This window comes from Tetranychus urticae, chromosome 1 (genome assembly GCF_039701765.1).
Source record: "Tetranychus urticae isolate SD_2017Ah chromosome 1, NJAU_TeUrti_SD_1.0, whole genome shotgun sequence".
Classification (NCBI taxonomy): Eukaryota; Metazoa; Arthropoda; class Arachnida; order Trombidiformes; family Tetranychidae; genus Tetranychus; species Tetranychus urticae.
This window is the reverse complement of record NC_142958.1, coordinates 270,823-287,229: the sequence shown is the minus strand read 5'-3', so window position 1 is coordinate 287,229 and position 16,407 is coordinate 270,823. Positions and strand designations below refer to the sequence as shown.

At 33.7% G+C, this 16,407-nt stretch overlaps 2 protein-coding genes across 2 annotated transcripts; one reads left to right on the top strand and one right to left on the bottom strand.

Annotated features, from left to right (window-relative positions):
* The first annotated feature begins 192 nt into the window (after nucleotides 1–192).
* Nucleotides 193–16,221, top strand: LOC107370294 (uncharacterized). Its single transcript, XM_015938288.3, has 8 exons — nucleotides 193–474; nucleotides 9,808–9,903; nucleotides 10,728–12,507; nucleotides 12,715–12,841; nucleotides 12,927–13,095; nucleotides 13,194–13,819; nucleotides 13,893–14,041; nucleotides 14,964–16,221. Exons 1-8 carry the CDS (start codon nucleotides 289–291, stop codon nucleotides 15,986–15,988), a joined length of 4,158 nt encoding a protein of 1,385 aa, XP_015793774.2. The 5' UTR covers nucleotides 193–288; the 3' UTR covers nucleotides 15,989–16,221.
* On the bottom strand, nucleotides 4,796–7,945 carry LOC107370316 (mast cell protease 1A-like). The gene is made up of 4 exons (XM_015938313.3): nucleotides 7,620–7,945; nucleotides 7,394–7,478; nucleotides 5,641–6,056; nucleotides 4,796–5,468 (listed from the first exon to the last, which is right to left on the bottom strand). The coding sequence occupies exons 1-4, from the start codon at nucleotides 7,687–7,689 to the stop codon at nucleotides 5,137–5,139; spliced, it is 903 nt and encodes a 300-aa protein (XP_015793799.1). The 5' UTR covers nucleotides 7,690–7,945; the 3' UTR covers nucleotides 4,796–5,136.
* Nucleotides 16,222–16,407: the final 186 nt, after the last annotated feature.

The window sequence follows — 16,407 nt, the reverse complement described above, 5'->3', positions numbered from 1 at the left end:
GGACATGTATGGTGAGGTAATTGTTTTACATATTTAATGAGTCTTTTTTTGTCAAGGGGCTTCCCTTCTATGATCCCTTCCTTTTCATCACTTTTCTCTCTCATCTTTCTCTCTCTTTCATCTTTTCTCCCATCATCATCCACAAGCATCCTCCTTTTCCCTCTCTTTCCCTCTCTTTTCCTCTATTTTCCTCTCTTTCCCTTCCTCTCCCCGCTGTCTCTCTCTCTCCCAACTCAACTCATCTTATGGTTAGTGTGATTTGTGCAAGCACATGAAGAAGTTTAAAATATGTGTTTGTGTTTTTTGCCGTCAACACTTTTTTTATCATTTGTGACAAAAGTTTTATTCTTGTTAACTTTATCATGTTTCGTTGTGATCGGTCAAGCAACTTTTGATGATTCCTCAATTTACTTTGATTGTGTTAAAAAATGTGAATTCAAGAGCTTTAATGATTCAATTGACGAAGTCGCAAAGGTATGTTGTTTATTTTCTTCCATTTTCATCATTCATAAGGATTTTTCCATCAATTTTATTCTGTTTGCCCATCAACAGATAGAACATTTAAATTATTAATTGTTCAAGATACATTTCAGCTTCTATCCTTTTTGTATCATTTTTAGACCTAAAATCCATCTCGTGTTCAATCGTTACTTTCCTCATTGCTTTTTTTTAGCTACTGATTCTTCTTGGCGAACCCAATTTACATCATTGACTCGCTGTTGTTGAATCAGTTGATCATAATATCGTTTTCGAGCCGATTGATCTTGATATTGAGCTCGCTTACGATAAATAAATTGAGTTCAATGATAAATGTTTTTCAATTTGATTCTATTTCCCTTTTATGATTTAAAAGTATGTAAATAGCCACTGAAATGAGGAAAGACAATTAATATTTAAATGTCTTTAGATTGATTGCGATGCATTGAAAATGATTATACACAAGTAGTTCCTCTTCTTCATCCCAAAGTCTTCATCTTTTACTTCTTTTCGTTCATTGTAGTAAGTTTTTAAAAGCATTGTGAATGAAAACTGTGAGAAGATGAAAAGTAAGGAGTCGAGGGGAGGGGAGGGAGAACCACCTGGTTATTGATAAGTTTAAGACGCTGGAGTCAAGGAAAGACTAAGATGATGGAAACGAAGAAAAAAAGTTTCGACCAAACAGATGGAAAACTTTTCTTTTTTTCTTTTCTTTTTTAAATGGCATAAGTTTCTCGTCCAAGTTACAAGATGAGGTCGAACTGTAAATTTATGTCAAAGATTTATCCTTTTTCATCTTTCTCTCCCTCTTCATCTTACCCAACTTTAATCAACTAGAATTACAGAAACAGAAAAAACTAAAAGGGATTAATGAGCACAATGTCACTCGATGTGTTTTTGTGTTTTTTTTGTTGACTTCTTTCAACTGTGCTTGCCTCACACTGAGCTTGTTGAAAGATTGCTTGTGATTTTCCTTTTTTTGTAGCGAAAGAGGACCAAAATTTTTGGCAATTTGCAGAAGCCTGTCATCATGCAATCATAATCACTGATTGATGAATTAATTTTGCTTCTTCAAGTTTATTAAACTTAAATTTAAACACATAATTCCTTTTGGACCATATCTTTTACATATGTGTACACCCTCCAAAGGGAGTTGAGCAAATTGGCTAGATTGTGGTAAGGTGGGTCATTGATTTTTTGGGTGGAGCATCATGTTTGCTGTTAATGAGTTTCCTGTTTTTCAATTTCATCCATTTGGCTTCTTTACGGTGACTTTGTCATTTGAATAAACTCAATTGACCATGACCTCTAGACACATTTACAAACATGATAACTGATAATAATAATGAATCTCATCTCATCTTATGGTTAGTGTGAGCACATGAAGTACTATTAACAATTAATAAAATTTAATTAATTGCAATTTTATCACTTATGCGAAATTAGATCGGGTCAATTTTCACACCTCTCGAGTGGAGAAACATTTAGCATCTTATAATCGTTTGATTGATTAATCAATGGTTTTATGCTGAAAATGAATGATTAAATGTTAACCATTTCAATAAGCATTAGATTAAGAGTAACCGATGAAGACCAAAGAAGATGCTTATATTGGTAAATGTATGGATAAATTGAAGAAAAGTGAAGTTGAATTGAAGCGTCAATGGTTAAAAGAGGCGTATAAATGATGCTTCGGATCTATAGCTACAAACAAGGACTAATTGACCTCAATCGCTAGATATACATTGGAATCAATAACTAGTTATTACTAAATATTGACTTCTTTTAACAACTGATTCAAATTTATTAACAAAACAAAAACCTCCTTTCACTATGAAAGACTTCTTTTCAATTGCAACTGAAGCTCATCAATTTGCCCCTGATGTTAGATGTTGGTTGTAACTCGTAAAAAGGAAACCAATTTTATTGCCTTATTGAGATTCAACTTGGTATCAATTATTAAATTCATTCATCCACTGATTGTTAACAATCAAAATATAACCAAGGCTCTAGTAGACAAGTTTCTCTGTTCTCAGCCTATTTTCTTGGTGCTGTCAGGTTAGTTGACTTGTATTACTAGACTTGCTTGTGTGCCTTGGCTGAAGATGCTCAATAGATTAATGTTTTATTCAGAAAATGGTCAAAGCAAAAAATTTAAATTGCAGTTTCAATGAAATTGTCAATTGTGAAAGTATGAAAGCTTTCAGTCAGTTTGTACTCCTGTTACTGAAATGAAATATGAATTAGCAAAGATGAACGAGCAAACAATGAACCATAAATTGTAATCTAATGATAGCAGCATAATCTGCATGAATATAACTTGTCTTGTAATAAGTGATGTGATAATTTTGACAGTAATCAGTTGAACCTTACCCGATCGGAGTCTTTTTACATTTCTACTGTAAAGTAAAACTAAGATCATGTGCTAAATCAAATGTATCAGTTGCAATATTATCAATAAGAAGGTAAACTGTTGCTCTGTGAAACATGATAAATTCAGCATATACTGAAACTCTTTTGTTTGAGACAGTAAGAGTGGATGAGACACTTTTTTTAGTTTGTTCACAAATCTTAGAAGACAGTTGAGCAAATGAATGAAGCTAATTTCATATTTTGTTCATTTCTGAGGAAAAATTTTCACATAATTTGAAATGGTGAAAATCAATGTACAAGTTGAAAAATTAATTATCGATGGCTCATTGTAAAGGTACAACTAAGGCTAAAACAGACACCTTGATGAATATTTAAATAATTGCAAAAAAGTCCAAAAAAAACCTTTCTATGGATATTGATAAGCTAATTAATTATAGTTGATTAACTCCGATCGAGTCAAAAAATGGTCTACATGCACCTTTATCGATGCTCTTGTGTCCTTAAAATTATTGAGTCAATTGAACTAATCAAACTTATTCAAAATTGAAGCAAAAGTCAGTGGTAAAAAACAAAAGTACTTTTTGTTACCCCTGCTAAATCTGATCATTTAAATAGTCTTATTTGATTTAAGCAGCTTTATATTTGGCTGTTCTGGCTTTGGCCGTTTTGGACTTGCTGTTTTGACTTTGGCTGTTTTGGACCCAAACCGTCTCATTGAGTGTCTCAAAATTTTGTAGTAAACAAAGGGTTTTACGATTTTCGATGAAACAAAAATAAAGTTTATCGTTCACTGTCTCAAACAAACAAGATTTACTATAAATCTAAGTAGACGAAGCTTTACTTGAAAACATTGATAAGGTTATAAATTAACTGCTTTTACTTCAACATTAAACGCTCGCTCGTTTTTTTATATCCGATTTTATGCACGTTTTTATGTTATGTTTCATGCTCTATCTTTGAATTGAAAGTGACCTGAATGGTTTCTTCCGGTGGATGATGAACATGAAATGAATCGAAATGAATATTGTCTAACCTTAAAAAAGAGGAAAGGAAGAGTATTTAAAGGTAAAGGTATAACCGGTAAACACAGAGACCAGCATATAATACAAGGTAGGGAGCAGTTGGTTCTTAGGCGTGAGACGGGTTTGGCTATTTCGGGTTTAAACTAAAAGGAGGGTCCGAGAGAGAAGATGATAGAGAAGATGTATTGTTAAAAGATATTAGAATCACGGAGAAAGAAAGAGAAAGATGATGAAAATGAAGATGAAGAGAAGTCTATGGATGAGCGATTCTCCTGCTTTCTTCTCCACCGGAAACCATCTCCGTTTTTAGCCTCAAAAAAACATATTGACTTTGTTATTTAAGAAAACAGTTAACATTGAATTTTCCAGTTTTACCTTGAACATTACTTTTTATTATCAATATTGATTGTCAACTATTTTACACCAAAACTGAACGATTTCAATATTTAAACATCAGTATTGGTCATTGAGAGCCTTGGATTGAACTTTATATTGTTTAAGTCAATGTATTAATGATGAATCTCTCTAATCATTTGGCTATCTTCACTTTTCATGCAACAATGGTTAACGTAACCGTTAAAGGACTTTGCATGACTTGGTACGTGGTGAGGTTACACGGGCTGGTCAATCAATCCTTTGTCCTTGTGTTACCTTTACAAGTGGCTTTTCATCTTTCCCTTTAAATGGTATGGGAACGGAAGTTAAGGAGGGAGGAGGGAGGAAGAAAGCTGTGGGTTAAGATGATGGGAAGAATAAGAAAAATGATGAAAAAACGAATCAAATGATGGACAATAAAAAAACGAAAAACGATTGTTTCTCAATTATTGCTTGATGACTGTTTTTTGTCCCTCAATTTGGTTAATTAATAGCTGGACAGGTTAACAGTGTTTTCTACCTGTTATTTGTATGAGAAACTTGAGAACTTTTTTTCTTTCTAATTGACTTTATAAATATTTCGCATTAAAATGAAACAAAAAATGTGGACAAAACTTTCTTTACAATTAATTATTAATAAGTATCTAGTAATCACAATTAGGTTTGCTCGTTAAATTTTTCACACCTTTCCTCTTCAAACCGTATTTATAACCATAAAACTGGTTAAAAACATTTTTTGGGTCAAATATTTTCATTTTGGTGTAAGTGGTTCTTTGGATTTGTTGTACTTATACAACATGTTTGTATGTTATCCAATGCTCGTTACAGCATTAGTTTTTGTTCATTGATTGTTTGTTGGACGGTCCATTGGATATATCATCATGTATCATCAATAGTAGCAAACATGGGATTCAGGAGCAACAGATTCAATGATATGCCTAAACATTTTGGTCATTGTATAAAAGCCAGGAGTCATTTCATCTCCACAAAGATCATAAGAACCAGAGACAACTCCAATCAAATAATAGCGATTATTGCTTGGATTTAGGTACATTAAAGGTCCACCAGAGTCTCCTTGACAGGCATCACCACCTGTTGATCCGTCAACGGCACACATATGGTTCTCATGGATTGGAGGAATTATAAATTTGTGAGGAAACAACCGTACAATTGGATGGGTTCGATAAAGATAGTCTTTGACCATTTCATAGCAATCCCCTTCTACATGATGATGAACAAGGAAAAAATGAAATAAAAGATAAAGGGAATTAAAATCAAACAAAATTAAAGTAGATCAATCAAATGAAGAAGATTGAATAAAGTAGACTTGAAATACTGTAAGGTGTCTGAAAAGACGCTGTGCTCAGTTGATGAACAATTTAAATAAACTTACTGCCAACATAATAAACATCGACATGTTGAAGAGCAGCCGCTGTCCCTTGATTAGGCCCTAAATGTCCCCAACCAGCAACGGTTAACCTTTGATATGGTTCGACATCATCTTTTGGTATGCAGATGGGTGATATTCTGGCTGAAAATTCAACTGGTTCAGCCAATTGAAGTATGGCAAAATCATTATTAACTGGTTTAGAAGAATCATAATTGTCGGGAATAATAAAATAGGCCACTTGACGGGCTCTTGGCAGCAGGTAAAGATTATGGACTCCTAGAAAGACCTGAACAGCCCTAGGATCACGGACGTTGCCCTTTTCATCGTGCAAACAATGGGCTGCCGTTACAACATGCCAATGGTCAATGAGAGAGCCTCCACAAAGTCCATACTGACCTCCGCCAATGTAATTGAAAAATCTGTTCATGGGAAGAAGTAAAGAAGAAAAGAGTTAACATTGAAATGTAAATAAGAAAGGAATGATTGATTGAATTAATCCTTTGATAATCCATCGAAAATTAGTTGACTAAATAACTGAACAAAGGAAAAGATAGTCTTCGAGGTTTCCGTTGTTGGTAATAATATCGACAAATATTGACATTCTCGTTGTTCGCTCAAATTGAACATTTTTTAGTTACTTTTCATCAATAATTTGTTACAAACTGAGAGTTGACAACATTTTCGTTTTTTGTTGTTCCAGTGTTTCAATGGTAATCACATTGACTTGTTGATCTTGAACTTGCTCACATAATTATTAGCTAATCTGACTATTGATTCTTATCAAAGGAACCTTATCATAGACAAACATGCAAAAAACAAACGATAAACAAAACATAACATGATTTGGTTCTGGTCAGTTGGTATCACTGATTATGATACATGAATGTAAACAAAATGTTTGTGTATTTACAATTCACCAAAGTTGTTTGTTGGACGGTAAATTGGATGCAAAAAATTGTTACAAAGCTAACAATCTGTTAAAAAAGTTGTCCTAATCTTGAGCTTTTTACACTCAACTTGTTGACTTTTATCATGTTTTTTTCGTCATTTTTTGTCAATGCAAAGTGTACTTGCCGATGCATTCAATTTAGGGTATGAACCTGATTTTTGAATAGAGCAAAGAAAAAAATGGTTCCTCTTTCCGGTAATCAGTTATTTCAGTTTCTTTTGCTGTTTCACTTTAGCTCTTTGCTTTAACCAAACTTTTCTCCTCAAATCTCTAATTTAACCTCTGTAACTGCATGAGCTTAATGCAATATCCAAAAATATCAAGTTTAACATTGAAACATTGAATTTTCAGTTTTGAAAAATGAACAAAAAACAGTAGAAAAAAAGTGATGATTCTTTGCATAAAGGCCATTCATACAAACTAGATATATCGTTTCCGGCCTAAAGCTGGCCTCACCCTTGACCTCGATGATATTAATAAAGGTGAAAAGGGAATAAAGGAAGACCATAAGGTACCACAAAAATCAGTGTGAAAAGTGAATGTAAATGGAGAGGGAAAAGGGTGCAAAGATGGGAAGATACCGAGAGTAAACTACTTCCATTGCTATTTAGACTGATTTAGATGACTGATTTGCAAAGCATAATAATGATAAAAGCATTCAATTCTGTTTCCATGTTGCCCCATCAAAGACCTGAAATTAATATTTCATTTGTTATTTGTTATTAAACCTTTTTGATTGACTGCAAAGGTATATGATTATGGGCATGAATTGAGATTAAATCATCTTAACTTTTGACATGAACTAACCTTAAATGAGCTACCCATGGGTATTGATTGGCGTATGTCTCGTTCCCGCCGTAAACTCGTTTTTGAAGGCCACTTAATCCACAATCTGTAAATTTAAAATCAAATGTTCTGTGATTAATAATAATAGTCAAAAAAGTTGACAAGTTCACATGCATCATTAGTACGCTTACAAACGATGCACTGTCTTGTCATTGAAAGCATTGATTGAAATTGAAATGTTTCTCACCACAATAATCTGCACTGGTTATCCTGATTAATCCACAAAACAGAATTAATGAGTTAATCCAGCAAGGCATCCTTTGATTAAATTCACAAACAAAATTACATGGTTATCCAGTGATCCAGTGAATCCAATCATCTGAAATAATTGTATTCACCATTGGCTATGATTGAAATGAAATCACAAAACAACACTTGAAACACACAGAAAGAGATTAAACATGAATAAAGTGAATACTGATTAACGTTAAGATTGGCGTGAAAAGGTTGAATCTTGCAGAAATCACTCAAATTGTTACAATTCAATTATCATGAATCAATTTGCACATTCAAAAGCCAAATGAAACTAATCCATGGATTGACTTTAAGTTAAATATTGTCAATGAAGATAACAAACTTTCTCTTCCCTCATTTGCTTGGCCAGCTTTTTTTGATCCAACAGTTTATTTCAATTGTCCATCTTTCACACCTTTTCTTTTAATTTTCATCTAATCTCTAAATGTCAACTGATTTACCTCCCACTTTCACTTGATTTCCTCCTCCTTAGATGAAAACATTTCCATGATGAAACTCACTCATCAAGATAATTGTTGACATCAATTTGTATCAATCATAATTTGATTTGGAGAACATTTTTTTCTTCTCTTTACTCTTCTTTTTGCAAAAGATTCAGAATAAACAGGAGATAAAGGCTGGATGAAACATCAGTTAAATCAATCCCTTGATAATCCAATCCCATTGAAATTAAGCCTTTCCTCTTCAAACGTTCATTTTTTTCGTTCGCCTTACTGCAACCATTTAAACAGACAATTACTTAACCCCTAATTGTTGGTAAATTGTTGAACAATGATGATTCTTGAAACCGTTAATACAAGAACGAACAAGTTGATGAAGAGAAAGTAAGAAGAGTAAAGAAAGTGAAAGAAGAAAGAGGAAAAAAGTGTGAAACGAAAAGAAAGGGAAACCGATAAAAACGTTGAAACGTTATTCAATCGCCTTAACTTGACAGGGAAGGAAGTGTTTGATGACAATTTTTTCTCAATACTAGATAATTGTCGACTTTTCTTTCTATTAAATCAAGTTCCTTTTAATTTAACTATTCCACTTTTTTTCGTCCTCCATTCTTCTTCTTTAGTTGCTTTGATACTTTTTGAAACCTTTTGTCATCCTTCAATCAGTTTCAATCTTTAATTTTATGCCAACTAATTATCATACTCGTTAATTGTGTCTCATCAATTGATGTTATGATTGAGAATCAACGTCCATTATCACATTCTTATGTCAAAGATCCTTTGGTTTGATGGTTGGTTTGCTTCGGAATAACACTTTTTCAATCTTCTCTCGTCTTTTGCTGCAAGTGAAATGTGAAACAAATGAAAGAGGGAAATGCTAATCAAATTGGGTTAAATTGCACCTGAGAATTGTCTTTAAATTACCAATTAATTATGTTTAGTCTGGTTGTGAGTTGAGGTTCGCAGTTACCTAAAACTGTTTCAATGGTTCTCTGGTTTTACCCATTACATGAACAGTTTTCCTTCTTGGTTTTGAATCATTTTCAATGCTATCTGAGAAGATTTGTTGGTTTGTAATTTTTTTGATTAATTGGCAAAACTTTGGATCGGTTAATTGATGATGATCATTTGCTGGCCTTGGATAGAATATTTCATTCTCTGATAAAACAATTTAAATGGCAGTTAACTGGGATCACTAATAAAATGATCAACACCATTAAACCTTTTCTATCCTCTCTTTACAATACCAGTCGAAACGGTGAAATTTAATTTCATCACTTGACTTTAAAATTAAATTACAAACACACTTGATTACCAAGTAAATCAAATTTAGTCTGAACACGGTTTCAATGTTGAGGATCACCTGAACACTGAAAGTTATGGAGATTCAGTAAAGGTTAACCAAAGATGTCAAATTTAAAATTGTAATAAGATATGTTTTCATCTTTAGGGATAGTTTACAGCGATTGGTTCAACAGCAAATAAATCATACTTTTACATTTACTGATTTAAATAACTTCACACTTGATTGTTGCATGATGGCTGAGAATCAAATTGATTAAGATTTTACTTGAAAAGTGCTTTGATAGAGAAAAGTGAAGCAAAAAGGAAACGATGTGTTAATTATTGTCCAAATTAAATGTCAAATCTGTTCACTAATCATTTCTTTTATTTATTCATTAGTGTCAATTAGGATGCCAAAAATCTCGAGCTTTTAAGGACATTTCATGTCCAACTCTTTGTAACAATACAGCGAAATCATCTGCCAATCAAATTCAGGTAAATATGTTGATATTGCATTCAAAAATCACATTTTCTTTCAATTTCTACATGCTTTTGGCCCAATTTAACCAATTTGCTTGATCGATGATTAATATTCTTGAAAATTTCCTCGTCAGTTAAATGTTGAATCAATTCAGTCTCTATTGTACCAAATTTTGAATCTTAATTCATGAAGTTTAGCAAATTTTTTATTTCTTTTATTCGATTGGATAAAAAATTAGATTAATCCAATTGGCAATATTAATAGTGATTTTTGTTTTAGGTCAGAATGAAGTAAAAAATATCTTAATTACGTTAATCACTATCAAATGAAGAAACTGATTCACATATTTTGTACTCTTTTGTTGAGACTTTTTTGTTTTTTTCATTCAATTTAATTCTGAGTTTTTTCTTTGACTCTTCAACATTTAACTAAATAAGGGGAAATAATTTGACGATTATAATCATTATCACTTTTATTGTTGTTATCATGAAAAGATTGAAATGAAAAATCAATATCATAATTGAGTGAAAATGATTATTATATCATCACATTTCAATTGAGTGACCTTATCATGAGCATTTAGTTTTTCATCCATTCGACTGCTTCAACTGTGCAAGGTTGCAATTAATAATATTTTTTCATTCCAATTTTTAAACAATAATCATGATAATGATAATAATATGAGAAAGAAAATATTGATAGTTTTTTCACTGTTATCGCAATTTTGATTTGTTGTATCATTGAAAATATGTTTTCATTCAATGAGCTTAATCTGTCAGAATCTAAAAAAGCTATCAATCGACTAATTTTTTTTCTTCTTTCCTTTTTTCGTCATCAGGTCGCTGCGTGTTTCCGAGGATGTCGGTCATTTCGTCAGTCCCTTTGCAGTGAACTTGCCGAAAAACTTGACCCTTTGCCTCAACCACATCCAGTAGCCAATAGCATTGGCAATCAATCTTTACTCTTGGAATGGCATTCTCATCCTCAAATCAATCTCAACTATACAATTCAATATCGATATGAAGATTACATGGAAAATAATACTTGGTTTGATTATATTGAAACCAAAGACACTTTTAGACGGATCAACACGAGTTTCATTGAAAATCTCAAGCCATTCACAGGCTATCGATTCCGTCTGATTTACCAACCAGCTCCTGATTGTCCTCCTTTACATTCAATGCCCAGTTTAGTATTGCGGACTTTACCATGGGGCAGACCAAGTTTACCACCTGAGATAACCAAATTAGAAGCAGCGACACCGAATGAAATTTTCGTCTCTTGGAAAGCACCACAGTTTCCTAATGATCATATTATCGCTTATGTTCTGTATTTATACGAATATGCAGGCGATGAGAAAAGATTGCGTCCCATTTCGACTTCATCATCAAGTTCATTATCAACTTCATCACCTCAAATACCTTATTCAGCCAATTTAGCCTTGAAGTATCAATACAACCAAAGTACTCCATTGCAATACACTTTTAATGGCCTTAAAGCTTCGACACTGTACACCATTGGTCTTTCAAGTATCAACTCTCAAGGCGAAGGACCACTCACCTTGTTAAACATAACTACTCCGTTCTTCAATGAAACTGAAGGCCTTACCGACCTCACTGTGCCACCCTATCTTCTAGTTACTTCGGCAAGATCAGTTTTTAACTACACAACTGATCTCATGGATGGTTCATCTTTATTTGAGTTGGACCCAAATGACAATGTAACCATAACCTCAATCGATATTCATATTAAACGAAAATTAGTTCTCATTGCTTCATCCAATGGTACAATTTGGCAGATTGATTATCATGCTGATAGCCTGGTTGACTCCAAACCCAAAGTTTCAATGTTACCATTGCCCATCCCTGGACAAAGCTGGCCAAGCTCCATCCATAAAATTGCCATTGATTGGGTTCATGATATTGTTTACATGTTATTTGATTCTTCCATTGGTTGTTTCAACTTGAACCATTTGCCTGATTCATTCAGTTGGTGTCTCACCGGGTTAACCAATGGAACTAGAGATTTACACGTTGATCCAATCAATAGATATCTTTATTGGTCAATCTCTAATCCTTTGGGTGGAAGTGGCCTTTACCGAATCTCTCTCTTTAATTTAGCCATAACTAAATCAGTTGTCAATGTTAAACGGGAGATAATCCGTTTCCTTAGAGAACCCTTAATCAAAGTATTCACTATTGATTATTCAAGAAAACGAATCTATTTTCCTCACAATGAAACAATCTGGTCTTCATCAATGGACGGTACTAATGTTACCAATATAAGACCAAATGTGGTTTCTTCAAGATTTAAAGATGTTGCTGGTTTGGTTCATCATGATGATGCTTTTTACTGGATTTCAGGAACTGAATTGTGTAAGGAAGAGGCTAATCCAGAGGGCGAAGAGATTTATCACAACTCTTTTAATCTTGACGAGAAACTAATCTCTTTGGTTCTGGTGCATCCAACTGTACAGCCCACTCCACCAACTTACTCATCTGCCGATCATGGCATCTTGATTATTCAACCATCGGCCACAGCTGACCTGAAAACTCTTTGCTGGACTATTCTTGGATCACTAATTTTCTTTGTTATTTTATTATTTGCTGCCAAAAAAGGTACATTATTAACTCACTAATGATAATAATTTTATAACAATTTTTGTTAATTGTCTGCCTTTATCTTCCCAAATCGTATTTAAGCTTCATTGATTTTCATTTTCTTTCCAATTTCTTTTATCATTGATTTATCCGACTACTTACTAATTAATTACTTGTTGCTTTTTCCCAATCATTATTTTCCTTATTAACATTAACCAACTCTAGTCATGAAATCCCAAACCAACGAAAAAGAAGTTTTGAAAGATTCTGAACGAGGCCATGAAAGGAATCTCATAAGCTTAGCTCAACTTCCAAATCATCCACATGAAGATAATCGCCTCTATTTACCAGGGTAAGTTGACGTGAACTAAAATAAAATGTAAAACTAATTCAGATAATTTAACCAATTAATTTAATCTTTCGTTTTCTTCTTACAGAGATATTGGAATTGAGAATGAGTTATCATCCATAAGATTGATATCGCCAACTCAGTTCAAGAAAACTGCCTATTTGGGTCAAGGAGCCTTTGGTGAAGTATTTGAAGGTTTATTCACCGACCCTGAGCTGGTTGAAAGTCTAGATGCTCCTGTTAAGGTAGCAATCAAGGTATGTTACAGGCAAATTCATTAAACAACAGAACGAACATTGAAAATGTCAAAAAACTGTCTTGAATAATTACTTAATTTGCTAATTGTTTTTTCCAGACTCTGAAATCAGGATCATCAGAACAGGAAAAAGACAATTTCATCCAAGAGGCTAAAATGATGGGCAACTTCAAACATCCTCATATTTTGAAACTTCTGGGAGTCTGTCTCGATCCAGGAAACAATTCAATTTTACTAGAACTCATGGAAGGAGGGGATCTTCAGTCATACCTTCGATCGATGAGACCCACAGAGAAGAGGCCGTGTCAATTGACTTTGGACGATCTTCTCAGTATTTGTGTCGATGTGGCTAAAGGTTGCCAATATCTAGAGGCTATGCACTTTGTTCATCGAGATTTAGCTGCTCGTAATTGCCTTGTATCAAGTTATAATCGAGAGACTCGAATAGTTAAAATTGGAGATTTCGGTCTTGCTCGTGATGTTTATAAAAATGATTACTATCGTAAAGCTGGTGAAGGTTTACTTCCAGTTCGTTGGATGGCTCCTGAAAGTTTAGTTGATGCTATTTTCACCACACAATCAGATGTCTGGTCATTTGGTGTTATCCTGTGGGAAGTTATGACTTTAGCTGAACGACCTTATCCAGCTCGGAATAACCAAGAAGTATTGAAATACGTTAGAAGTGGAGGTCGCCCTGAAAGGCCACCAAATTGTATCGATGAAATGTAAGTCAAAGATCAATCTTGAAACTGTTGTTCATCGACTAATATCTATCTTCTTCTAATAAACCATTTTCAGGTTCCTTTTGATGAATCAGTGTTGGGAATATGATCCATCCATGAGACCAACATTCATGGCATGTCTTAATTACCTGGAAGAGTTAAGACTCAAAGTTACCTCGGATGGTATTATAACCAGTTTCTCGAACCACAGTTACTACACAAACGGTAAGAAATCGCAATCTTTGCTCATGTTCATTTGTTGCACGGTCAAAGTGTTGGTTAAATGACAAATCGCACGGTTTTTTGTACCAAAATTTAACCAACTGGTCTTGATCATCTTTGTCTGAATTGTCTTTGTCTAAACTCTATCCTTTAATTGATTTATCATAACTTGGGTTTTCGGTTTCCTTCAATCGCATGTTGTTGTCCTTTTTATCGAATCAATCCGTTGATCGGTTTATGCATGAAAGTTGTTATTGGTTTTATTTTTCAATTTATTGCACATTTTGCACTGCTCTTGATCACTTCTAACTGCTAATGACTTCAACACTTTTATAAATCGCAATTTAACTCTGAAAGCGATTCAGTTGAAAGCACGACTTTGCTCTGTCATAACACTTGCACCACCGCTTTTATTTACTCAACTAAAATTCACAATAAACTTACTCGACATCGGTTTTTTTGGTGCGTTTTAACATTATCCTGCAGGAGCCTTTGAAAATTTTGGATTTTATTGGGATCATCGACTATTCGTTAGTCAATTACAAAATATCAATTCCACTAACCAGCATTATGTCGTAGTTTAATCCATTAAAGAAGATTTCGAACCATTTGGAGATTTAATTTGAACGCCAACTTAACATGAAAAAATACACTTCATAACACATTGGGTTAAAGTAATCATAATCACATATTAACTTCTTTCCATTATTTTTCGCTAATAACAATATTTTCGCTACAAAAGAAACAAAAGGAACTTTCAACATGCGATTTAATACGAATCATTGAACCATAGAAGTATTCTTATCCTGGTTTCAATTGATTCTATTCTTTCAGATGGATAGATTGTCACTTTTATGCCTAAGCCTTTCCCTTCAACCTTTTATTTGCAGGATTTTATATTAAATTTTGTTTTCTTTCTTCTCAGGTGCTTCTTCCGAGTTACGATTTTTCACTGGTGGCAACAGTAACCTCAATAGTACCTTCAACAGCACCATGGACACAGCAACAACTTATTGTGCTTCTTCTCGGGCTGAAAGTATACATTCAAAGTATCTCAACATATCAGTTGATCATGAAGGATACGAGATTCCAATATTAGGATGTTCTGGTGCATGTGGCATGGATCATCAAACAGACCAACATTGTGAATCTCAGCCGAGAAACTCAGGTTCTCACCAACATCGACAAATGTTTGCTTCTCTGATGGGCTCACAACGAAAGAGTGAACCCAAATGTTCTAAATCCATGAATGGATCACCACCACCAACCTATTCACAGTTGTTTTTGAGCTCATCAGCAGCGTCTGCATGGACTGACAACGGGTCACCTGAGAATCAATCAGAAGTCAATTCATTAACAGATCAATCAAATTCTGAAACGAATCATCAAAATCACTCACAAACTGGAAGCTCGGAAAGCTTAGATGAAGTACCAGAAGTTACATCAGTGACGACTGCGTTACTCAAACCAATCGAAGTGAATGATCTGATGAATCAACCTCCAATACAAATTTATCGCAATTTGAGTGACTTAATGTATGTGAATGACATCGCTTCATTGCTTGAACCCATATCATTGCCATTGACACTATCACTGCCATCACCATCAAGATCTGAGTTCACAACCAATTCATGTTCAAAATCAAATTGTGATCAACAAACCTTCAAAAATCAGCATATTGATGTTGATAATACAACGTTTACGAATCTCTATACAAATTGGAGTCCATTAAGTATGAAGGAAGCTTGTTCAGAATTCTTGGAATCAGCCCCAAACTCTGAATCCATCCAAGAAGCTGCTTCTTTCAGTCAAATGATACCATCTTCGTCTTCACCTTTACCACTACAGAACGAGTCAAAAGATTCAAGTCATGATCAAGAAGAGGAATCAACAAGTCATACTGTAGTCAACAAGTTTTCATTTGACGATTCAGATACAGCATTTTGTTAATTCATCTCGACGTCAATCCATTCAAACACCAAAAAGTTTTCATTTTTTATTAATTGTTATATAAATTAAATTAGATCAAAGCATCTTGTATATAAGGAATTTTTTATATGTCAAACTTTATTCAATAACGAAAGCTCAACCAATGTAAATCGGCATCAAATCAAACTCACTTTCATATTTTTATTTATCTTTTAAATTTTTTAATAAAATAAACACTTTATTTTACTGACTCACTAATCACAATGACTCCAAGTGATAAACACTCCAACTTAAATCTCATGACTTCTGGGTCCAGTGGCTAATTAGTATTCATTGTAATCAAGTCGGTATCTCACCTGAGGTCCAGCCAATTATACTTATTAGTGAAATGAAAGGGAATTTCTATTCCAAGATAAAGAACTAATTGCTAGTTCATTACT